Source organism: Sciurus carolinensis, chromosome 9 (genome assembly GCF_902686445.1).
Source record: "Sciurus carolinensis chromosome 9, mSciCar1.2, whole genome shotgun sequence".
NCBI classification, from domain to species: Eukaryota; Metazoa; Chordata; class Mammalia; order Rodentia; family Sciuridae; genus Sciurus; species Sciurus carolinensis.
This window is the reverse complement of record NC_062221.1, coordinates 38,242,135-38,267,233: the sequence shown is the minus strand read 5'-3', so window position 1 is coordinate 38,267,233 and position 25,099 is coordinate 38,242,135. Positions and strand designations below refer to the sequence as shown.

At 35.3% G+C, this 25,099-nt stretch overlaps 1 protein-coding gene across 4 annotated transcripts in view; it reads left to right on the top strand.

Annotated features, from left to right (window-relative positions):
* Zbbx (zinc finger B-box domain containing) overlaps window positions 1-25,099 on the top strand; it is a 138,922-nt gene that overhangs the window by 95,957 nt on the left and 17,866 nt on the right. For 3 of the 4 annotated variants that reach the window (XM_047564471.1, XM_047564469.1, XM_047564470.1), the window contains 2 exons: window positions 13,534-13,687; window positions 19,408-19,524. In XM_047564471.1, the coding sequence (XP_047420427.1) occupies window positions 13,534-13,687; window positions 19,408-19,524 (271 nt within the window). The remainder of the gene's footprint in view (window positions 1-13,533; window positions 13,688-19,407; window positions 19,525-25,099) is intronic. The other variant, XM_047564472.1, reaches the window with a different exon arrangement.

Here is a 25,099-nt window from a genome sequence, read left to right as displayed (position 1 = left end):
ATCAAGAACACAAGCAACAATAAGTGTTGGAGAGGATGTGGGGAAAAAGGTACACTCATACATTGCTGGTGGGGCTGCAAATTAGTGCAGCCAGTCTGGAAAGCAGTGTGGAGATTTCTTAGAAAACTTAGAAAGGACCCACCATTTGACCCAGCTATCCCACTCCTCAGCCTATACCCAAAGGACTTAAAATCAGCATACTACAGAGATACAGCCACATTAATGTTCATAGCTGCTCAATTCACAATAGCCAGATTGTGGAACCAACCTAGATACCCCTTAATTGATGATTGGATAAAGAAACTGTGGTATATATATACCATGGAAATATTACTCAGCCATAAAGAATAATAAAATTATGGCATTTGCAGGCAAATGGATGCAGTTGGAGAATATCATGCTAAGTGAGATAAGCCAATCTCAAAAAAGCAAAGGACAAATGATCTCACTGATAAGTGGATGATGACACATATAAGGGGTGGGAAGGGGGCAAAAAAGGAGGAAGGAGGGATTGTATAGAGGGATAACAGGGGTGGGAGGAGTGGGAGGGGGAGAAAAAAATAACAAAATGAATCAAAAACTATTACCCTAGGTAAATGTATGATTACACAAGTGGTATGCCTCTACTTCATGTACAAACAGAAAAACAAGATATATCCCATTTGTTTACAATAAAAATGAATTTATAAAAAGATATATTGTAGCAAAAGTAGACAATATCACATGATATTACTGAGAGATCCATCAACCCAATGGGATTTTTTTTATTAGTGAAAATAGAGATTTGAATAATGTAAATAGGCTTATAGGAAAAATTTCGAACCCTATAATAATTAGAGAATGTGCATTCTTTGTAGAGGCACATGGAACATTTACAAAATACAGTTTTACAACACTTTTCCAAAATAAAGCTACAAAGAAAGTCTTAACAAATCCTATGGAAATCATATCAACCACTCTTTTCCAACCATAATAAAGTAAATTATAAATTGATAGCAAAATGGTAACTAAATCAAGCACAATTCAAATTAGTTTGGATTAAGAAATGAGTCATAAAAGAAATTTTAGATATTTTGCACTGAATAGGAATGAAAACTATATGAATTTAATACAAACCATACTTCTATTTTTGCATTCTCTCTATTTTCTGGATATTTGGTATGATATTCACTCACAATACTGGATAGGGTCCTTGAGCTGTAACTGAAAGTCAGCTAATATACTGTACATTGTGATGTGTTGCTAAGTTATGATGTTTGGCAGGTTACATGTATTAAATGCATTTTCAACTTAACATATTTTCACTTTAATGGTGGACTTATTGGGATGTAACTATTGTAATTTAAGGAGCACATGTAATCATAAATGCAAGAAAATACAGAGTAAAAATTGATGAGTTATGTACCTGACTCATAAATAATAAAACAATGATAATTAACCAAACTCAAAGCTGTTGAAAGAAATAGTGATGCTAAGTATAGAAATTACTAAGACAAAAAGTGGTAAATAGTATCAATGTAATTAGAAACTGTTGTTTGTTTTAAAAGGCTAACATTTCTTTCTGGACATGTTGACCAAGAAAAAATAAATTACAAATAGACAGTATATATTGAATCAGAACAGTGATGTTATATAATGTTAAAATTGTTTTTTTTAAATAGTTTTTTATAGCTTCTAACAATACTTTCAAAAGTTTTACCAAAAAGCATAGATTTATACAAATATGACTACTAAAGTTGACAGAGGATGAATTAGAAAATCTTCAAGACCTATAGCCATTTGCTGTGGTTTGAATGTGTTCTCAAAAGTGCTCATGTTTGGAACTCAATCTCCAGAGCACTGCTGTGGGGAGGCAGGACGTTTGAGGTGGTTACCCCGCCACATAGCATGAAATTTCTCACTAGATGTGAGACCCTGAATCCTATACTTTCCATCCTCCACAATTATAAGAAATAAAATTATTTTCTTTAAAACTTTCACATTCTATGATAGTCTGTGGAGGTAGCACAAATGGACTATACACCATAAGAGCATTTAAACTAGCAGTTATACATTAAATTTCCTCCTAACTCCTTTCCCTTCATAAAAAACACCCCCCCCAAAAAAAAAAAAAACGGAAAAACAGTCATGTAAATTTTGCAGGTGAATTTTAATAAGCCATTAAAGAATTGATAATTTTAATTATTCAACCTCTAGTGAAGAACACGAGAAGATAAAATTCCCCAATTATTTTCTGAGGCTAGTATAACATTTATAGAGAAACTGGGAAAAGATTATTTTCCAAAATACAAATTCAGATATTATAAAATAATAGCAAACCAAATCCAGTAACGTATATACAAAAAGGAACTCAATTCATTTTTTCTCAAAAATTCAATAGCTCAATAGATGTGATGAAACTTTGACAAAGGAAGAAATTCAAATCTTTCAAAAAATATATCTCCCATAATCTAATACATAATCTAATAAAGGACATTTTACAAAATCTCACAGATAATATAATCATTAGTAGTCCATATAATGAAAAACAATATACCAGTTAAAATGAATGAAAAACTACTATCATACACATAGATACATCTCAAAAAAATAATGTAAACATTTAACTATGAAAAAATACATAGAGTATAAGTGTGACTTTTTTTTTCTGTACTTGGTATTGAACCCAAAGACACTCTACCACTGAGCTACATCCCCAACCCTTTTAAAAATTTTCTGTTTAGACTAGGTCTCAATAAATTGCTAAAGCTGGCCTTGAAGTTGTGATTCTCTTGCCTCAGCCTCCTGAGTATCTGGGATTGTAGGAGAGCTAGTACATCAAGCTCATTTTTTGCAAATGTTTGATATAATCGTAATATTTTGTGGATACACTCAGAAATGATAGTAATCAGATATATGAACTGGAAGAGGATATGGTAATGTCAACATAAATAAATATATACAAAGTCTAAAAAGTTTTGCAGTATAAATATCTGGAGCATATTTATTTGACTAAGTTCTGGGTCATACATTTACATTTTTAAAGTATTTCACAATTAAAATAAAAATTTTAAAAAGTTGCCAACTATACTTTGATTTCTGACATTATTATTATAAAAATGTGTTCTTTTGTCAAAGGTAGTGAGTGATCAGGAAGTCATTATTGAAATTTATGGAAACATCCTCACAGATTTGAGAGTCTAAAGAAAAATTTTTAGTATTATCAATCTGCCTGTTAAAAATATTCAGTATAGCACAACTATTATTATTATGGCTTAGTATAGCATATTTGTTCCTCAGCTATTTTTCAGGAAGTGTTTACCCACAATTTTAGGTGAGGACAGCCCTAACAGCCCTAACCCCATATTGTCAATAGTCAGGTGATGTTTTGGAGAGGATTACATAGTCCTCTGCCCTCATTATTTCCAAGGGGGAGAGGAGCAAACTGCAGCTGCAGGAGACTGCAGTTTTCCAATAAGCCCTGCCAGTAAATTTTTCCAATCCTGTAGTCACTTCTTTCCATGGCAAAAAGAATAACTTTACTGGTTAGGGATACTAGAATTTGATAATCATCAAGCCTTCTTTACCAGGACAGGGAAATTACCTTGAAATAATTTAACTCATTATTCTACTAAGATGTTTCTTTCTCTCTGTAGGTGTATAGCGCTCTCCTTTTGTGTAGGTGTCTAAGTTTGTATCTATTTCTGACTCCAATCTCCTTTATTTTGACCTCTTCTTTACCAGTAAATTCTCAATGGAGTCTTGTCCTTCCCTGCTTCTGTTATCCAAGTGTTCATGGATAAATTCACTGTAAAAAGTCTTCCGTCATTCCTTTCTGTTCAGCAGAACAGGAACAAGGAAGCATGTATGCCTATTAGGCCCTGCCCATTTTCTAATTTCGTTCACAAAGGAAGTAGGTTATTAAGTTAGGTAGTTAATCTAGTAGCCTGTATGTCCCCTTTGCTTCCTGGTCTCTACTCCCAGTTGATCATGGTGGGACAAGAAAGACTGCGACTTTTATATAGCATCCCAATTCCCAGCAGTGTTCCTTTACTTCATATGATCATACCATTCTATTTGATTGTTTTAATTAGTTTTTCATTACTGTGACCAAAAGGCCTGAGAAGAACAATGTAGAGGAGGAAAAGTTTATTTGGGGCTCACGTTTTCAGAGGTCTCTGCCCAACTCCTTTGCTCTGGGCCCAAGGTAAGGCAGAACCTCATGGTGGAAGGGCATCATGGAGGACAGTACCTCAGGGTTTGGCAACTAGAAAGCATAGAGAGAAAGAGCTCCACTCACCAGTGATAAAATATGCATCCTAAAAGCTGCTCCCCTGTGAGTCTCCTCCTCCAGTCACACCTTACCTGCCTACAGTTACTATCCAGTTCATTCCTATCAGTCAATCAATCCACCGATTAGGTTACAACTCTCATAATCTAAACATTTCACCTCTGAACATTCTTGCATTGTCTCAAACATGAGCCTTTTGGGGATTCCTCATATCTAAACCACAACATCACTTAATAAGGTTTATCACTAAGTTTAGATATTTAGTAAGAGGTGTAAATGGTTTGTATACATTCTAATTCTATCCCATTTAACACTTTAAATTGTTCAGAATATAACATATTCTGACAGAGCCTACATCACTTAACAATCTAGAAGAGGATTTAAATATCTGGGATACATAAAGTCCTTACCAGCTTGAATCTGTTGAAATAATCAAGCACAGTGACCGTGTTAAAATGACTTACACAGCTCTTGTTTATTTCAATTAGATCAATCTGTATGTAGTTCTGAACTATAGCAAAGTAGTTGTATGTAAAGCCTGACTTTTTATCATGGGCGGTATTGGATGGAAAGACTTGAAGTTTGTTGGAGGAATCTGTCAAAGAATTATAAAGGAAACTTCAACAGATTAAAGGGTCTGTAACTCGATAATTGTTCTTCTATAAACATATTTTAATGCACTCCAATATAATTTTAACTGAGGAATAAAAAAAATGTAAGTAGTTTCATAGAAATTGTCCTCCGCTTAATAGGATTCAGATGGAATAGCCCAGATTCTGTCTGAGCATCTTCTTCCAGGAAATGGCTATTTTCTGCAATGAGTAGTGCTGGGTCACAGCTACAGAGATCTCAAAGCTGTAGAGGATGCAAAACAGAAAGCGACCAAGAGGCTGGATGTAAAGTAAGGAGAACTTTCTAAAGTGATCATCAGAAAAATTGATACTTCAGAATTTGCAGACTGAATTCTTACCTTTGAATAGATTCCTTTTTTTTTCACCCTACTAATGAGACCTGGAGTGTTTTTTAAATTCTCTTTTACCCTAGGAGTAGCCATTCCCTCAGTAGAAATTGTTTAGATATCTATTGTGTCCAGAAGAAAATTCATGTTCCTGGAAGCAGGGTGATTTTTGCTTGGCATTTCCTGATGCCCACACTAAGTATAAGGATTTTCATTTTAAACTTCAGTTTTCATGAGGTGGAACTTCTGTGAAATGAAGGACTAATGTGTAGGGCAGTGTTTGGGAAAAACATGAACTGGTCAGAGTCCTTGGTTCTGGATCTATTGCTATTGTTGTGCCCAAAGGCTCAAGACCCCGCAAAGACCAACAGAGACCACGATCAATGCAAGCAACAAAGAGTCATTTATTAGCAAGTTCGAACCTGGTCCTCTGCGTCCTCGAAAACCGGTGATGCTCAGAGAGGCCCCGAGCCCTCGTTAGCAGGGTTTTTATAATGAAAGGCAAGCAGTTTTACAGTGTTCTTTTAATTGGTTAACATTTGAACAGCTAAACATTAGTCCTCCTCTGGTTGGGTCCTGCCAATCTATTTGATTCTTATTGGGTCCTGCCAGAACTGAACAGTCCTAGTGGAAGAAGGGAGGAGGGAAGGGGTGAACTATGCAGGAGATGAGTCGGGGCTAAGCCCCGCTCCCGTCCTTGACAGATAAGTTCTCCAGGCAACTGCACATTCCTCGGACAAATATCTCTTAACAACCTTGGTAAGCACAGGGGCCCAGCAGTCCTGTTTGTCCTTGAGACAGTTAGCAGCACAGATACCACCCTGCTCTCAACATTCCCCCCTTTCCAAGAACATTTAGAGAGCCAATCTTGGGTCTCTATTGTTTTAATTCTTGCTGCTTAATGGGCTGATATTGGGCCTTTAGCACCATTGGCTGTACTGTATTTATTCTATCTTTAACAAAAGCAATTAACTTATTGATTATACAAGATCCTATAGTTAAAGCTAGTAACAACAATATTAGGGGTCCCACTATAGCGGACACCAGAGTAGTTAACCAAGGGGAAAAAATGAACCAGGATTCAAACCAGCTCTGACTAGCTTCTGATTCTTTTTTTCTGTTTGTTAGTCCTTCTCTGACTTTTGCCATGGATTCCCTCACTACTCCAGAATGATTAGCATAAAACCAACATTTTTCTCCCAGAGCTGCACATAGACCTCCTTGCTTACAGTCTTTAAAGGCAGGTAAATTTGGTAATTAATGAGCTTAGGAGATCCTTAACATTTTATTCTCCCAGGGGCAGTCTCCAACTTCCAGAAGCAGATGGCCTTCATGGCCTTCACTTCCTTAATTTGACCCGATCCCATATTTCTATACTAACTGCCTGTCCCCAATTCTGATTTCATTTACCCCTCTAATTCTAGGAACTCCTTCACTGCTGTAGGGAAAATGGGCGATGACCAATCTGACTTCTTGAGCTGGAAGTGGGCAGCGTGGGGCAAGCAGTTTGGAGTTCCTTTTTAGAAATCGGGTCAACTGAGGGGTCCAAGGTAGAAGTCTGGTTGGGGAAGAGCAGGCTGCTAAAGGCATCTGGCGTTGGTGCTTCTATGAGAGAAGAACAAAAAGACATGAGTAATGAAATGAGATTGATACAATATAGATGTTGCGGAATCTGGAACAGGCCAATGAATATCATAAAGAAGACAGAAGTCAATAATTCCTCACCAGGGGGTGGAAGAACTGAGAAGTTGTTCCCATAACAAGGCCTAGCAAAGGCTGGAGGGGACAAGGCCTTTATTCGGGGACTTTAACATTGTCCAGGTTATCAGGAATGTAAACATAATATTTAACTCTTAATGTCATTGAGGTCCCCAGAAAATATAGTTAAGCTACTTAATGTCATCTGATTTTTATACAATATCCCTTTATTGGTATAGCCTGTGTTAAGTAGAGATCTCTGTATTTCTGTTACTTAGGGCTAGATAATCATACTAGCAAACATAGATAAAGCCTACCTGTGACTGTAGGCCTTAAACTGACTAAAATCTTCTGACTCTGGCAGTTTTCCTTGATAGTTATCAGGCACATTTGCCTAAGAATCTTTCTTTTGTAGCTTCCACTCTTAATTTTAGTGGGGTAACACAAGTGTACATCTTAAGTTACTTTTAACTATTATTTCTTTTAAATGCCCAAGAATGGCTATATTTTGGTTTTAACTGTTTTGCTGGGTGTCCAAGATCAAGCTGGTCAAATTGACCTGGTTCCTGTCTTGTTAAAGAGTCAGTCGAGTTTCCACAGGGGCCACTCATAGAGAACTTAAGAGTAGCTTCTTAGCTCCATTAGTGCCATTGGTTAGGCAGGGTCTTCTCGATGAGGTGGCTTTCCTTGAAAGCATTAGGGGTGTCTCCCTTTTTCCATGACCCTCCTCTGCAGCAGTTGCACTGAGTGATTTTCATCCTCTAGTCTCAACAATCTCCTTGATCAGGAGGTTGTGTGACCCAGAGTTGCAGCACTCCTTAGAGAAGTCCTCTTATTCCCTGGGTTCAGGCTGACTTTGAGGGCAAGATACTGTTTTTTTTTCTTGGCCTCTGTATTTAATTCCAATTTCTAAGTTTGATCTTAATCATCCAGCAAGCCAGTCTCACCAGTCATAAAGTAAGAGTACTGGGCTTTAACTTTAATGTCCATAACTTTACAGTCATTTACCCTTTTGTTAACGTACTACCACATACTATCTGTTTTGAAGGTGATGGCCTATTATCACAAGTTACCTAGGTTGTATGTTCTGGAAGCATCTACTTCTGCAAGACAGTAACAGGCAACAGTTTTACAAAATGAAATTAGCAAGAGTAAAAACATATTTAGCTTGTATAATAGTTATCTTGAATTTTGGCTGAGTTCTACATTATATACCCTATTTGAGATCACAGTAATCTTTACAACAAACATCAAACTTTTGAGCACAACTTTAAATGAGTTAAAGTCTGGCTTACTTTGGAGTCATTCTAACATGTAGCAGGGTGAGGCAGAGCCTTATCTCAGGTAAGGCAGGACTCTTCACAAGTCTTAAGTAAAATGTTCTAATCCTAAAGCTAATTTTTGCCCCTTTTGCCATGACCAGCATGACCAAATTTTCAAGTTCAGTGAGGGTCAAAGGAGTATTAGAAAATAAAGGTTTATAAACAGATTTTGAAGATTAAGCTGAGATCAGATGGAGCTCTGTTCTCTGATGGAAATGCAGATCTAAAGAGTTATGTTAGCAACATTTATACATGATTTATTATTAGGTTAAAGACTATGTAAGCATTATTCTTTGTTTTCAGGAGAGTTACAGAGACTAGAACATCTACATAACTTTTTCCCACAACTGCAAAGTGCAATGTTAGGAACTCCGTGTAGCTCTCAAAGAAGTCCACTGTCCAAAGTTACTGTAAGGTGGGCAGGAACTAGAGAAGGGAACTGATGAAACACTGGTTATCTAGCAAAACAATTTCTTTCTGCCCAAGAGCTGTGTGCCTGAGATCAATGTAACAGCTGATAGGACTCCTGTACAGAGTCTCCCCAGGGAGGCTACTGCCACAGCAGTTAGGCATCTTGTGCTCCTACACAGGAACACTCCCAGGCACCAGGCATGCTACAGTCATGAAGTCAGGGACCCCAATCTCAGTCATTGTTGTCCCATTTTTGCTATTGTGCATTATACTCTTTCTTAAATGTCATTTTAAGAAGTTTACATATATTGATTTCTGAGTCCATATGAACATTAGTTAACACAGTCTAACATTATATCCAAAACAGGAATCAATGAAGAAAGGCTGAGAGAGCTTTTAACTTTTCTTTTGTGTAGCAAAATGCTTTCACCTTCTACAATATGAACCTTTAAACAAATCAGGCTGTCACTAACTCTTAGATATACATTTACATTTAAATTTTTATCTCAGTGAAATAAGTAACCAATTTTACATATACCTTACTGATAATATGTCCCATAATAGAACATTAAATGATAGAAATAAATCCCCAATAAAATGTACTCTTTAAGTTTAATATTACCAGTACAGACAAGTTTATTCTGGAGAATAGCAGCTTGACAAATTTCCTGCTTTAAAAACTTGTATACCTGGAAAATATGAATACATTAATATACAAGGAGTGACCATTTCACAATTACCTTGACACTTTAATCTTACTAAATTCAGTTTTTAAAGAAAAATTTAGACTCTGTAACATAGTACAATACTCTTAACAGTTGTTTAACCATAATTGTATAAACCCCAATTTTTAAGACTAATTGTTTTAAAGAATAAAACTTAATAGACACAAAGTTAAGAGTAAATTAGTGTTTCTAAGAAATCCTTGTTATTTCACCATGTCATTTTACCATATAGATTAAACTTTGGCTTCTATCAGAACATTAGTATTTCACCTGAGGAAAAATCTTAAATAGCTTTAGCTGTCTCACATACACACAACCAACTTAGTTACACACAGACTTGTTGAAACTTGCCCTTTACTTACACACAGACTTTCTTAGCACCTACTTAGACCCTCATGTATTCCATCACACAGGCACTTTCTTACCCAGAAACATTTTCTTTTCCTTTTTATTAAATATATTTCCAAACCCAGAACCTTTTATTTTCTCTTTCCTATCTGTTGACCCCTTTTTGTCCACATTCTGAAACAACTCTTATGAAATTTTTGAATTTAGACAAATTACTCTGATTTAACAAGATAAAATACTTTGTGGTTTATAGTACTCTAACTGAAACACAGTGAAAGGGGAGATGGTAACTCTAAATCCAAATCTAAGAGCTCCTTGGAGCTTTGCAGAACTGGAGGGGGAGCAGGGGGAAGTGGTAAGGGAGCAGATGGAATGCTCACCCTCTGAGTTGAGGTTTTATCTGTTAGAACATAACTCTTAGTAACCTTGTTTTTAGTAATGACACAAAGCAATTTTGAACCCTTTTTAATTTACCAACCTATGAAAACACCAATAATGTTTAAGTATATTACCCCATGTAATTTAAGGAGTTAAAAGTACTTGATGTTATTTAACAATGAGCATTTTAACTTTGCAAATTAATCAGATGTCACCAACAAACACATTTGAGTAATCCCATACATGTTAACTCTAATTCACTTATTCTGTAAAAACCAAGATATCAGACAAGTGTCCTGAACAGTATTTGCTGTCTCTTTCCTGTTGAAGAAAAGTCCTAGAAACAATTGATATTAGACATTGTTTAACATCAATATTCCATTAGTTTGACCACCTAGAGACTTGCGAGTTATTTCTAAAGACATTTTACTTTTATTAGTTTACCCAATTTAAATTGAACTCCTTTTAAATCACGTAAATAAAAGTATTTGGATCCATTTTTAAATTTTAATTTTAGGAGCAGCTCAGTTTTGATACAGACAAAACATGACATTAGCACGACATACAAATAATACAAAATCAAAGGCCTTGTAACTTTATAGGTGAATCTCCATTGCAATGTAAGAGATGTTCAAAAACTCTAGTTGAATAAAAATAGATCTGATCAAAAAGAAAAAAAATCATTAACCTAGGTATGCAGGATCAAAATTATGAACTCATAAATATAGCATTAGAGAAAAACAAAACAAAACAAGAATCCTAGAGAATGAGTTAGTTCTGTGTAGCAGCCCAGAAGTTTAAAACGAACACCTTTTTTTTCTTTTTTTTTTTTCTTATCTTCAGGTTACCCCCCTTTCCCACTGAGACTGCTGCAGTTTACATTCCAATGCAGGCTTCAGCAAGGCCAGGCAGGGGGGAGGGAGGATCACCCAGGACTTTTTTAACCCTTTCTCTTCCTGGTTGAGAAATCAGGTTAGGTTTGAATGCAGAAAATCACAAAACATTATTTCCCACTACTTTTGAGGAATGGAGCTGCTGAGCTCTCTGCCTAGGGGGATTGGAGTAAACAAATCTCTCAGGAACAAGGAGAAGGACTGTAAAGTACCCTGCAATGAGTATACCTAAGCCTAAGACCAGATTAACACAATGAAGAATTTAATAGAAGGCAAGAGTAAAGACCATATAGTACAATACACAAACAGACAGACACGTAGCACACTAAATCAAAAATTGCCTAGCTGGTACTTTGTCAACAAAAACAAACAATTTCTGATTGTGTCAAAGAGTTTCCCAGATGCAACACAATGCCCAAATGGGACAAAGAGTTATCCAGATGCGACAAAGTCGCCCAATTGCAGCACAGAAGCTTTCCAGATGTGAGAGTCACTCAAATGCGACAGAGTTGCCCAGATGCAGCACAGAAGCTGCCCAGATGTGTCAGAGTCACCAGATGTGGCAAGTCGCCCAAATGCAGCACAGAAGCTGCCCAGATGCAGCACAGAAGCTGCCCAGATGTGACAGAGTCACCAGATGCGACAAGTTCTCCCGAATGCAGCACAGAAGCTTTCCAGATGTGACAGAGTCACCAGATGCAACAAAGTCGCCCGACGGGTTGAGGGGACGTCTCCCGAGACCCTGCTGGGGTCCTATAGCACGTCCGCCAGGACTATGCCAGCCCAGAACCAGAACCTGCAGGCAATCCAGACCAGAAAACACACGGCAATGTCTTACTCACCGGCCGAAGGTGTCACATGACTCTATGATCAGGTGTCTGGGTGGGCTTGGGGCATCCCGGACGAGCCCCCATATGTTGTGCCCAAAGGCTCGAGACCCCGCAAAGACCACCAGAGACCACGATCAATGCAAGCAACAAAGAGTCATTTATTAGCAAGTTCGAACCTGGTCCTCTGCGTCCTCGAAAACCGGTGATGCTCAGAGAGGCCCCGAGCCCTCGTTAGCAGGGTTTTTATAATGAAAGGCAAGCAGTTTTACAGTGTTCTTTTAATTGGTTAACATTTGAACAGCTAAACATTAGTCCTCCTCTGGTTGGGTCCTGCCAATCTATCTGATTCTTATTGGGTCCTGCCAGAACTGAACGGTCCTAGTGGAAGAAGGGAGGAGGGAAGGGGTGAACTATGCAGGAGATGAGTCGGGGCTAAGCCCCGCTCCCGTCCTTGACAGATAAGGTCTCCAGGCAACTGCACATTCCTCGGACAAATATCTCTTAACAACCTTGGTAAGCACAGGGGCCCAGCAGTCCTGTTTGTCCTTGAGACAGTTAGCAGCACAGATACCACCCTGCTCTCAACACTATTAATAGTTAACTTTGTGAGTTTGGACAAAAACAAAACAAAAAATATATATAACTTTTTTTTTAATAACTTTCCCTGTTGGTAAAACAAGACTTTTAAAATCCTTCCATATTTGCAATTGCATAATCCAAATATAAGTTTCACTAGAGCTAAAGGCATTCTGTTTTTATCAATATCTGAGAGTCACAAAGATGTTTTGAGAAGAATGGATTTGGATTTGTCTTTGAATGGCATGTTTGATTGGTCACTGGCTTCATTTTGTGTTTTCTCACTTATATGATTTGTAAATTTGCAAAGAGTTACAGCATTTGCTTTGTATTGTTTAATCCCTTGAAACAGGCTATGTTTGGGCATTAATTAGATTCATCAGGGAATTGTTAAATATGAAAAGTCACTGTGATTATATCTTAAGCCAATCTATAGCTCTCTCTTCTGATTTCCTCATATGCTTCCTACTATATTCATGTATTTTATTTAATCCCAGTTATATTCTATCCAAGAATAACAGCATATAGAGAAACAGCATAATATGTTGATGGGATAAGCCTTGGTTTCAAATCAGCAAAGCCTATGTTCAAAGCCTAGTTCTGCTAGTTTCTAGCTACATAAACTTTGTTAATTTCTTCTCACTTTCTGACTTGTATATTTGTCTCGAGTATTTCATTAACTTGGATTTTATCCATGACCATTGTCAGATCAGACTGATTTTCACTGGTATTTTACTTTCATCTTTGAAATTATTGTATGTATAGAAAAATACACTCATTCAAAGGCACTGCATATGGAAGGGACTCCGTATTCCAGGATAATTTAGGTGTGAAGACAAGGAGGGAAGAAAGTAAAGAAGGCAGAACGGACATTTTAATTTTATTGTATGACATTCTGTCCTCCTTGCAGTGATGGCAACTTTCAGATAATTACTGATTGTAGTTTATACACTTTTCAGAACTTATCAATATTGTGTTATTTTTGTCTCCACTGTTAGAACTTAAATGTAATGAATGCATAATTTATGCCACATGGTACATAAGATGTTTGATGAATGAATGCACTTCTTTCTTATTATAAGGTAGAAAATAAACTTAACTTTGTTGAACATTTTGTTTTCTAGTCGTTACAAGAAATAGCCCTCAGAAGTAAACCTATAACTGAACCATATCAAGGACTTGAAAGATTCTTTACTTTTGATAAAAATGAAAAACTCAACTTAATTCCTTCTTATAGCTTAGAATGCAACCATTCCAGTACTAGGAGTACACTTGCAGGTAAATTTGAACGTGAAATCTGATGACCTATGGGCCAACCTAACAAATCTCTAACACACTCTTTCCAAACAATCTCTTGTCATCAACAGAAATACTGGACAATTCTGTGCAATGAATAAAATAACTTCCTTTTTGTCTACCTACAATGATTAGCCCAGTGTGAGTTGCTGTATGTTTACACCTAATACTGCTATAAAAATGTGAGAAAACGTGACTATCATGAAATTGGGGGAAGATTCTTTTCAGAGTTTAGAATGTGGTCTTCATTATATTGTAAAATATTATAAACCCTGTGAATTACTTCATCAGCTAAGTATTATATGAAGAGCCTTAAATTGAATCTCAAAAACAAGTCATAAAATCTTAGGATCTGTGAACTTTCTGAGACATAGCTGTAATTTCCTTTTCTCTCTTTAATCTTTCATATCTCTATAAAATACATGTCACTTAAAATGTACCATCTTAATCATCTTTAAGCTTACAGATCATTGGTTCTAAATGCATTCATAATGTTTTGCAACCTTCATCACCATCGAGCTCCAGAACCCTTTTATCTTGTAAAGCTGAAACTCTATACTCATTAAACAGTAACTCCTCATTTTCTCCTTCCCTCAGCCCTTGACAATCATTCTACTCTTTATATTATTTTGATTATTCTACGTCCCTCATTCACATAAGTGAAATCAAGCAGTATTTGGTTTTTGTTTGTGACTGGTTTATTTCACCTAGCATAATGTCCTCCAGTTTCATGCATGTTGCGGCATGTACCAGAGTTTCCTTCCTTTTTTTTTTTTTTAAACATAAAGTATAAAGAGTGATGATAGAAGGTCTGGAGCTCTCTCGTTCTAGCTTCTTCTTTATGCATTTCTCCAAACCCCCAAGAATCTCTGGGACGTAGTTGAAAGTCACTGTTAAAGTAGAGAAAGGTTTTTTAAAAAATTCCTTTTTATGGCCAGATAATATCCCATTATATGGTTTACCACCTTTGTCTACCCATTCGTCTGTCAGTGGACTCTTGAGCTGCTCCTGGCTTCCACTGTTGTGAGTAGTGCTGCTGTGAACATGCATGCACACAAATATCTCCTCAAGACGCTGCTGTCAGTTCTTTTTTTTTTCTTTTTTCTTTTATAAATTATTAATTTTTTATTTTTTACAAACTGCATTTTGATTCATTGTACACAAATGGGGTACATCATTTCGCTTTTATGGTTATACACGATGTAGATTCATACCATTCGTGTAATCATACATGTACATAGGGTAATGATGTCTGTCTCATTCCACCATTTTTCATACCTGCTCTCTCTCATTTCCTTCTACATAATCTAAAGTTCCTCCATTCTTCTCTCACTCCCCACCCCCCACCCCCATTATATATCATCCTCCACTTATCAGGGAAAACATTTGGCCTTTGGTTTTTTGGGATTGGTTTATTTCACTTAGCATGACATTCTCCAGTTCCATCCATTTATTTGTAAATGCCATAATATTCTTCTTCTTTATGACTGAATAATATTCCATTGTGTATATATACCACAGATTCTTTATCCATTCATCTGTTGAAGGGCATCTGGGTTGGTTCCACAATCTAGCTATTGTGAATTGAACTGCCATAAACATTGATGTGGCTGTGTTACTATAGTATGCTGATTTTAGGTCCTTTGGGTATAAACCGAGGAGTGGGATAACTGGGTCAAAAGGTGGGTCCATTCAAAGTTTTCTGAGAATTCTCCATACTGCTTTCCAGAGTGGTTGCACCAATTTGAAACTCTACCAGCATTGTAAAAGTGTGCCTTTTTCCCCACATCCACGCCAAGATCTATTATTGTTTGTGTTCTTGATAATAGGCATTCTAATTGGAGTAAGATGAAATCTTAGGGTTGTTTTAATTTGCATTTCTCTGGTTACTAGATATGCTGAACACTTTTTCATATATTTATTAATCACTTGTTCGTCTTCTTCTGTAAAGTGTCTGGCCGGTTCCTTGGCCCATTTATTGATTGGATTCTTTGTATTTTTGGTGTAAAGTTTTGTAAGTTCTTTATAAATTTTGGAGATAAGTGCTCTATCTGAAGTGCGTGTGGAAAAGATTTTCTCCCATTCTGTAGGCTCTCTTTTCACATTATTGATTGTATCCTTTGCTGAGAAAAAATTTTTTAGTTTGAATCCATCCCATTTATTGATTCTTGCTTTGATTTCTTGTGCTTTGGTAGTCTTGTGAAGGAAGTCTGATCCTAAGCCAACATGATGAAAATTCGGTCCTATTTTGTCTTCTTCTATTTGGTGCAGGGTTTCTGGTCTAATTTCTAAGTCCTTGATCCATTTTGAGTTGAGTTTTGTGCAGGGTGAGAGATAGAGGTTTAATTGCATTTTACTGCATATGGACTTCCAGTTTTCCCAGTACCATTTGTTGAAGAGGCTATCTTTTCTCCATGGTATGTTTTTGGTTCCTTTGTTGCTGTCAGTTCTTTTGGGGATAAACCTAAAAGTAGAATAGCTAGATTATATGGTAATTTGATTTTTATATTTTGAGGAATTGCTGTACATTTCCCATAATGAATGTAATATTTTAAGATGTAGAAAATAAACTTAATGTTGTTGATTTTATTGATTCTTAGTTATTTACATTTCCACCAATAGTGTTTAAGAGTTCTAACTGTTCCATATCCTTGACAACTTGTATTATTTTTGGTTTTTATTGATGATACTCATCTTCCTGAGTCTGAGGTGGTATGTCTTTGTAGTTACTTGAGTTTAGATTTACATTTCCCAAGTGATTCATGATACTGAGCATCTTTTCACATGCTTATTAGTCATCTGGATGTCATCTATGAAGTGATATCTATTTAAGTCCTTTGCTCATTTTTGATCAGGTTGGGTTTTGTTTGTTTGTTTTTGAGTAATTCTTTTTTGTATCTGGATATTAATATGATTTACAAGTAATTTTCTCTACCATTCTGTGACTTGCTTTTTTTGAGGGGGTAAGAAGTTCTGGGGATTGAACCCAGGGCATTAACCACTGAGCTACATCCCTAGCATTTTTATTTTTTATTTTGAGACAGGCTTTCACTGAGTTCCTTAGGGCCTTGCTTAGTTGCTGAGAGTAGCATAAAAATTGGACCCTCCTGCCTCAGTCTCCTGAGTTGCTGGGATTATAGAAATGCTCTATCATGCTCAGTTGGTAGTGTATTTTGGTGAGGAATTTTTTTTTTTCCTTTTACTTAATGTTCTATTTGTCTATTTTTCCTTTTGTTTCCTGTGCCTTTTATACTAAGTCCCTGAAATCATTTCCAGATCTAATATTTTGAAGCTTTTGGTCCTTATTTTTTTCTAAGAGTTTTATAGTTTTATTTCTTAGATCTATGCCTTGATCAGTTTTAGTTAATTTTGGTAGTTGGTATTAGATAAAAGTCCACGTTCACTCATTTGCATATGGATTTAAAGTTTTTTAGCACCATTTGTTGAATAGACCTTTTCCCCATTTAATGATCTAAACACTGCTGTCAAATATTATTTGACTGGGCTGGGGAGATAGCTCAGTTGGTAGAGTGCTTGCCTTGTAAGCACAAGGCCCTGGGTTCAATCTCCAGCACAAAAAAAAAAAAAAAAAAAAATTGACTAGAAGAGTAGATTTTAAGTGTTCTTAACAAACATAAAAGAGTACAAGTTGTTTGGGGCCCTGGGTTCAATCCTCAGTGGAGGAAAAATTACACACATTGTGAGGTAAGACATGTTAATTAGCTTGATTTTAGCCATTTCACAATTTATTCAAATCTCAAAGAAACATATTTTATACCATAAATGTATCCAGTTTTTGTCAATTAACAGCAATCATTTTGCCATGAGGGTTTATTTCTGGGTTCAGTGTTTTCTTACACTGGTCAGTACAATACTGTTTTGAATACTGTGTCTTTATAGTCCATTACAAGATCAGGAGATATCTTTCAGCTTTATTCTTGTGTTTCAAGATTGTTTTGGCTATTCAGGGTCATTTGTGATTCTATATGAATTGCACAATGGGTTTTTCTACAAATATATCATTGGGCTTTCGATAGGGGTTGCATTTAGTCTATGAATTGCTTTTGATACTATTGACATCTTAGCACTACTAGATCTTGTCCATGATCATTTATTTGTCTTCTTTCATCAATGTTTTTATTTTATAAATTTTTTTATCTCCTTGGTTGACTCCTAAATATTTTATTACTTTTGATGATAGTATAAATGCAATTATTTTTCTTAATTTCTATTTTAGAGTGTTCATTTCTAGCATAAAGAAATGCAGTGGATTTTTGCCTATTGACTTTCTAGTCTGCTATTTTGCTGAGTTCCTTTATTATCTCTATTTTTTTATATTTTTTGTGTGAGGAAATTTTAGGGTTTTCTAACAAATGAGATCAGATTTTTGAACAGAAATGATTTTACATCTTCCTTTCTGACATGGATACCCCCCTCCCAATTTTTTCTTTTTCTCGCCTAATTTCACCAAGTAGAGTACTATATTGAATAGAAGTTACAAAAACAGCTGTCCTTTCCTTTTCTTGTCAAAAGAGCTTTCATTATAACACATCATGCTTGCTTTGGGTTTTCATATGTAATGGATTATGTGGTGGTAGTTTCTAACTATTGCTATTTTGCTGAGAGATTTCATGATAAGATGGTGTTGAATTTTGTGAAGTGCATTTTACACATCAGTTTTCTGTTAAGGTGTTGTATTACACTGATCAATGTGATCAATGTTCATATGTTAAACATTTCTTATATTCCAAGAACAAATCCCACTCGATCATTTAGTATAATCCTTTCAGTGTGTGCTGCTGAATTTTGTTTGCTAGTTTTGTGGAGGATGTTTTTCATCACCGCTTTTAAGGGATATTGTTGTAAATATTTCTTTGCTTGGTATCTTTGTGTGACTTTGGGGTCAGGGTGAGGCTGGCATTACAAAATGAGTTAAAAAGTGTCCCCCCTAAGTTTTTTGAAAAAGTTTAAGAAGGATTATAAATAGTTTTTCTCAAAATGTGTGTCTGAGCTCACCATAAAGACGTTAGGTCTGAGACTTTTCTTTGTGAGAGACTTTATTTTTAATTACGGAGTCAATATGCATGTGTGTAATATATACAGATTTTTTTTATTTCTTCCTTTTTTTTTTTGTAGTGGGGATAGAACTCAGGGCCTCACACATGAGTGCTCTGCCCACTGAGCTAGGCACCTAGCCTTTTTTATTCTTTATTTTGAGATATGATCTTGCCAAAACCCAGGCTGCCCTCAAATTTGCAACTGTCCTGCCTCAACTTCCTGAGGTGCTGGAATTATAGATGTGTATCAATCATCAGGCCTGACTCCTTGATTTTGTAATTTCATTTATAAATCTAGGTCTTGGTATCTTCTATATCATTTAGTGTTCTATGCGTTTAAATATGTTTATTCATGTGCAAACTATTATACCTTCTATTATGTTGTTTTATTTTTCAAAAATATTGTTTCTATTCATATGCATGTATTATCTTTGCAATTTATAGTTTACTTTTTCTTTTTAATCAAGATGTATAAATTTAATGTTTTTTATTTTAAAGTTATGATTCTTAATTTTATAATATATCTATTTTATAAATATTCCTTAATTCAGATGAATGTTGTTCATTAAGATAATAAATATAATAAACTACTCACATGGATTTACCTAATTCTATACTATTATTTCAACCATTTTTCCATTTCAGGAGACAGAGAATGGATCCCAGAAAGTAGCTTAAATGTACATGCTGATAATGCAGTTGCCTTTGGTCTTCTGCAGAGTTTCCAGACTCTATCATCAAGTGTAAACAAGCAAAAAATGGGTAAGGTTGGATGCAAGGTAGCAATGCCATCTTGGTGGATCATTTTGTTTAGCAGTTGTTTCCCAGCAGTTTAATAGGCACCTGAAAATTAATTTTTGCAAATACAATTATTTGAACTAAATGTCCTTGAATTTTTCTTCCAAAAAACCAAACCAAATGAAACACCGAGTATACTTATTATTTCTATCAAAATCATGAATTCTAGTCTGCTATTTTCTATAACCATGTGTTAGATAATACCATTTGCAACTTGCAGCTTAAGAGATGGTCTATTCTGAGCTGTCCTTATAAAATACAAACTTGATTTCATTACCACTCAGGAAACAGTAGATTTATACCAGATTTCTTGTACTATTTTTTTTGTTGTTCCTATTATGATTGGATTTAGCCATATGTGAAACAAATGTCTTTGATTAAGATTGTTCCTTAGAACTGGTCTTGCAAGTTGTTTGGTTCTAATAATTGCTGTAGGTGTTATCCATGGGATCTTGATTTCAGTTCATTAATTCCACTCCCAAACCGAAGTGATTGCATGGTTTTTCCATAAGATGACTCTTTTGACATATTGAAGTCCATTGTAATATTTTCCTAATGCATGCATCACTAGTATTATTAGGTCATTTCTGTTATTCCATTACACCTGCTAAAGAATGTTTGCTTTATCCTATATCTGGAATAAAGTTTCAGAAGATAACTCATGAATTAAGGAAATTCAATGCACTTGTGTTGAGTATGTGAACACTATGCTAGGCCCTGGGAATAAAGGAATATATAAGTCCTCCTACTAGCCCTTAGGGAGCTCACAATTGAGGAGGAATCCTTGATACAGTGAGTTATTTGCCTTAGTTTAAAGCCTCTCTTTAAATCTGAAATTTAATCACATATGATTTGCTCACATATATAAGATTTATATGTCTCTCTTACCCTAAACCCTGTGATTAAATCTCCTTGGCTAGCTGAGATTCTTTCACTATGCATTTATGTTGAGAATCTTGTCAGTTATAAATGTTTTTTAGTAGAAAAACCATCCACTTATGATAAATTTTTTTGGCTCTATAATTAGGCACCTATTCTCACATCAAATTCCAAAGAAGCTTCAAAAATTCTGGTTATTTCTTTCTGAGGCAGTCATAAGGAACTCTTTTAAGTCACTATATGTTTATGAAAATAAATTCATAGGGCATATTATGAGAAATTTGTTACTAAGACAAATTTTTTTAATAAATAGCCAAATACTTTCAAGTATCAATTTGGGCAGCTCAATCAGGATCAACAATTTGTTATGAAAAAACCTTAGTTGAAACATTTAGCTCAGACCAGGCGCTGCCACACACTGGTGATACCCTTGTCTCTATGGACCAAGACTCTCCGACCTCAGTGTGAGTATGATCAACTGGGAACCAGATGTGATGCAGATTTCTGGATCTCACTCTGAGAGATTCTTATTCATTAGTCTGGGATAAGGCCCCCAAATTCAAATTTATCAACAATTGTTATGCTCATATAAATATTTTGAAATTTATATTTTAAGCAACAGTTGTATAAATATGCAAAAGCATAATTGATAAATTTTATAAAAGGTCTGAATAATGTATTTTTTGGAAATTGATAGGTAATTAATGATAGCACATACTGTCAGTTATAATATATATTTGTAATTTATTTAGGAATAGAGATGATGAATAATAAGTTTGCCATTGAAGTGTAGATATGCAAGATGTTAGAGAGTATGTGACATTTCAGTTAAATCTTTAAAAAGTAATAACATTTACCAGTTAGGGGAATTGCAAAATGCCTTTCTGGACAGAGGTAGTAGCCTGAAATAGGATAAAATGTTCTGGCAATGTCACAAGTTATAGAAATCTTATATTCTGAACTGATGCCAGCATATGAAGGAATTCCAATTTTTCTAAGATTTAAAAATTTGTGAATATAAAATCATGTAGCCATGAAATATTTATGTTTAGCAACAAGTACATTTATTCTCTCTGCCCCTACTAAAATTTACTCCTCCTCCACCCCATCTTCCTGTCTCTGTGTATAGCAATAGCACTCAAACCTTGATCAGGCCTGTAACCTAGAAGTCACCTTGACTGACTGCAACTTATTCATAGGCAAATCCTGCTGATTTCAGCTCCAAAAGTCAGCCCAAACCTGAACACTTCCATCTTCACTGCTCAAGATAAGCTCAAGCCAGTTGCCCATCATCTCTCACTTGTCTCCCAATTTCATTTTACCCCTCCCCAAACCATGTTGTTATGATTACTTTTCATCAAATTCTACGGATTATAGTCAGTGAGTAAATTGTTTATATTTATAGTCATAAAATTAATTCTATTTATGGTTTGTAGCAAGTGAATCATACTTTCTACAAATTTAAAACCTAAATAGTATTACATCATTTTGCTGCCTAAAAGCATTCCAAAACTTCCCAAGGAAGGTAGAAAATATATTCATTCCACGCATCACACAGCAATGTGAGTTGGTTACCCATCTCTCCTAACTGCATCTTTTTTACCCTGTAGCCACAGTGGATCCCTTCTGTTCTTAGGTAGGCCACACCCTTCTTAGTATATTCTAAAATATGCTATCCTTATGATTCAGGATGCTCTGCATCCCACCTTCCACTCTATCCTGGGACCTTTCTTCAGATGACTGGTTCTTTCATCAGTCTTAGTACAGATCTTACCTCCTTAGGGAGGGTTGGGAGACCACCCTATTTAACTCTAGTCTGGAGTCCCTCTATTCTTTCTCATATCACTATCTGACATAATCTAATTTGTTGGGTTTTCTGCTATCCTCACCTTGGTTAGAAAGAAATCAAGGACTAACCAGTCCTCTTGTTAGGGTACCCTCAGTGTAGATTTGTCGGGGGGTTGGTACCTTGTAAGTCCTCAGGCTGTGTTTCTGAAAGAGTGAAATAGGATAGAAAGGTTGTGTGTGCATTTGGAGTGCAGTTCGAGGGTGGGGCAATATCTCATTCACTTTGAACATTATGACACGATGCCTGGTAACTCGAGGAATTAATACGTGATTTTATAATTGCTTCAGACTGAGCATTAATTCACAAGTTCTCAGAGTTGAAGGAGATTTAAGACACTATACTGTCAAGTTCCTTAATTTTACAAGTGTGATATGGATTAATATGTGGGTCACAAGCTGATTTCTAATTCAGTGAGATGTGACAATAATGTTCTTGGCTACCCAGTTTAGCTTTTGTGTATATATTTGGTGCTGGGAATTGAACCCGGGGTCTTGTGCATGCCAGGCAAGCACTCTACCAACTGAAATGTATCCTCATCCCCAGTTTAGCATTTTTTTTTTCAACTAAGTCAATACTACTCAATAAAACCACTTATATTTTCTAGAACTCTTAGAAAATGCATTTCTGTTTTTTATGTATGAATGCTCAGCAGTTTACATAGTGGAACAATAATGTCAGTGGACAATAATGGTTTGCCAACTTTATTTAGGATTAAAATAATGTGTCCTTTGACAAAAACATTATTATTTGTTACCAAAATACTACCCCCAAAAGCCTGATGCTATGTGTTTCATCAAGTTCTAATGTCAAATTTAGATTAGCAATAATATATTACCACATTAAATACTATTCAATAAGTGATTCATATTTTTATATCCTTATCTGTATTTTTGTGCCCATTAATACCACTGTATTTTATCTCCTCAATATATAGCATAGTTTAATTGGTAATCATGGAGCATATATTCTTTAGCCTAACACCAAGAAAAATTCATTTTGTTATATTTGTGTAATAATTGGTATCAGCATTAATCATTTTTTAGATTATATTATCAGTGATGGCACAATTTACTCCAGAAGTAATTTCTTATGTCTATAATCTACAAAACAGGCTATTTTTTATTATGGAATGATTGCCTCAACAGTGGTATTTTTCATTAGTGCCAATGTGTCAAACCTTAACTATAGCAATAATATTAATAAGCTTGCAAATTAAAATACTAGAAAGAATGACATGTTTTCCTAAATGAACAATAAGTAAACAAAATAAACAACCAGATTGGGACTTCTTCTATCTCATTCTGTGATTCAGTTACTTTAAATTACACTTGAACATATTTCCAGTAAGAAGATGGTCTGTTTATTTGATGTGTGCTAAGCATAAGTCTGACCCACCCCCCATGTACCTTTTCTCTCAGTTGGGAACAATTAGCTTCAAATACTGTGGCGACCAGATGTTGTTGTAAGATTCAGCAAGTGTTGTACTCTCCTGAGTTTTCTGAAGGGCATCTACATTATTTTAAATTATTCTAACTTCATATTTTTCTGGGTTGGCAGAAGTCCACTTCTTACTAATAATATCATCTTTTTGTTTGTTTTATTTTAATAAGAGTACTAAATTCTTTCAAGCTTTACCTTGACTGAGAAATATTGTACAAGAGAAGAGTGTGGTTTACCCATATATCCAGGCCCTCTGAGTTCTATAGAGATTTCCTGTGGTACCCACCGGCTGCCAGTGCTTCTGCTACTCTTCTATGGTGCCTTCATTATATAAGAGTGACAAACTAGTTTTCCTTGATGACTGTGAATGAAACACACTTTCTTTGCAATATTATACATAAAAGGGGAAACCACGTCTAAATTCTAGTCATTAAAATAATTCTTTAGGACATTTATATGTTATACATATATTTTAACATATAAGCACATTTTTTATTAGTTGTTTTTCTTCACAGTTGTTTCTGAGCATAAAAAGACACAAAAGGGTCAGAAGCTTATTTTAATTTATTCCTAATTTCATTCCAACAAAATTATTTTAAAAATTAATTTCTTCAATGTTCATTAAAAATTGGTGCCCTTTGGAACTTAACCTCACTCAACTTTAATTGCTTAAATAATTACAGACTGTAACCAGATGCTTCTTAGGGTTTAGCTATATTCAAAGTAGATTTTTCAAGCTAAAAAAAAAAAAGATGAACTCAATAGTCATTAAATGTTTTATATGGGATGACTGCCTGTAACCACTTTTTTGAATTTTGCATTTTCCTTTAAGTCAATAGAGTGGGTCTAATGTTATATAGCATATGTTCTGTCAAATCATGATTTTCATGAGCATGACAATTGCAATTCTTTAAAGAATCCAATATTTTACACAAAACCAGTTTGTTAAGAGAATGCAAAATGATAATATAAATTATGCTTTTATAAATATATTTCTAAATTAGAAAAATAATTCAGTACATTTAAAAATTTACTTATGCTATGAATTTTTAAATCGGTTCCTTGAGAATTTCCTTGGCCTTTATTAAAGAGCACTTTGTGAGAAATACAAAATTATAAATTAGTTATGTTGTATAGGATTTGAAAGGATTCTTTTACCTATTATGAAAAAAAAACATTAATGTTGAAGTAACCAACTAAACCATCTTTGAAACAGATCAAGATAAAGGAGTGACTGTCTTAGTTGAACAGCGTAATAACCTGACTTAGGTCTGTGCTTCTGGAACTTGTAAACTAAAGCTCCCTTAAGGCAATGGAGAGTGAATTGGTAGAATCAAGAGAAAGAAAAGTGCACGGGAGATAGGTCAGACT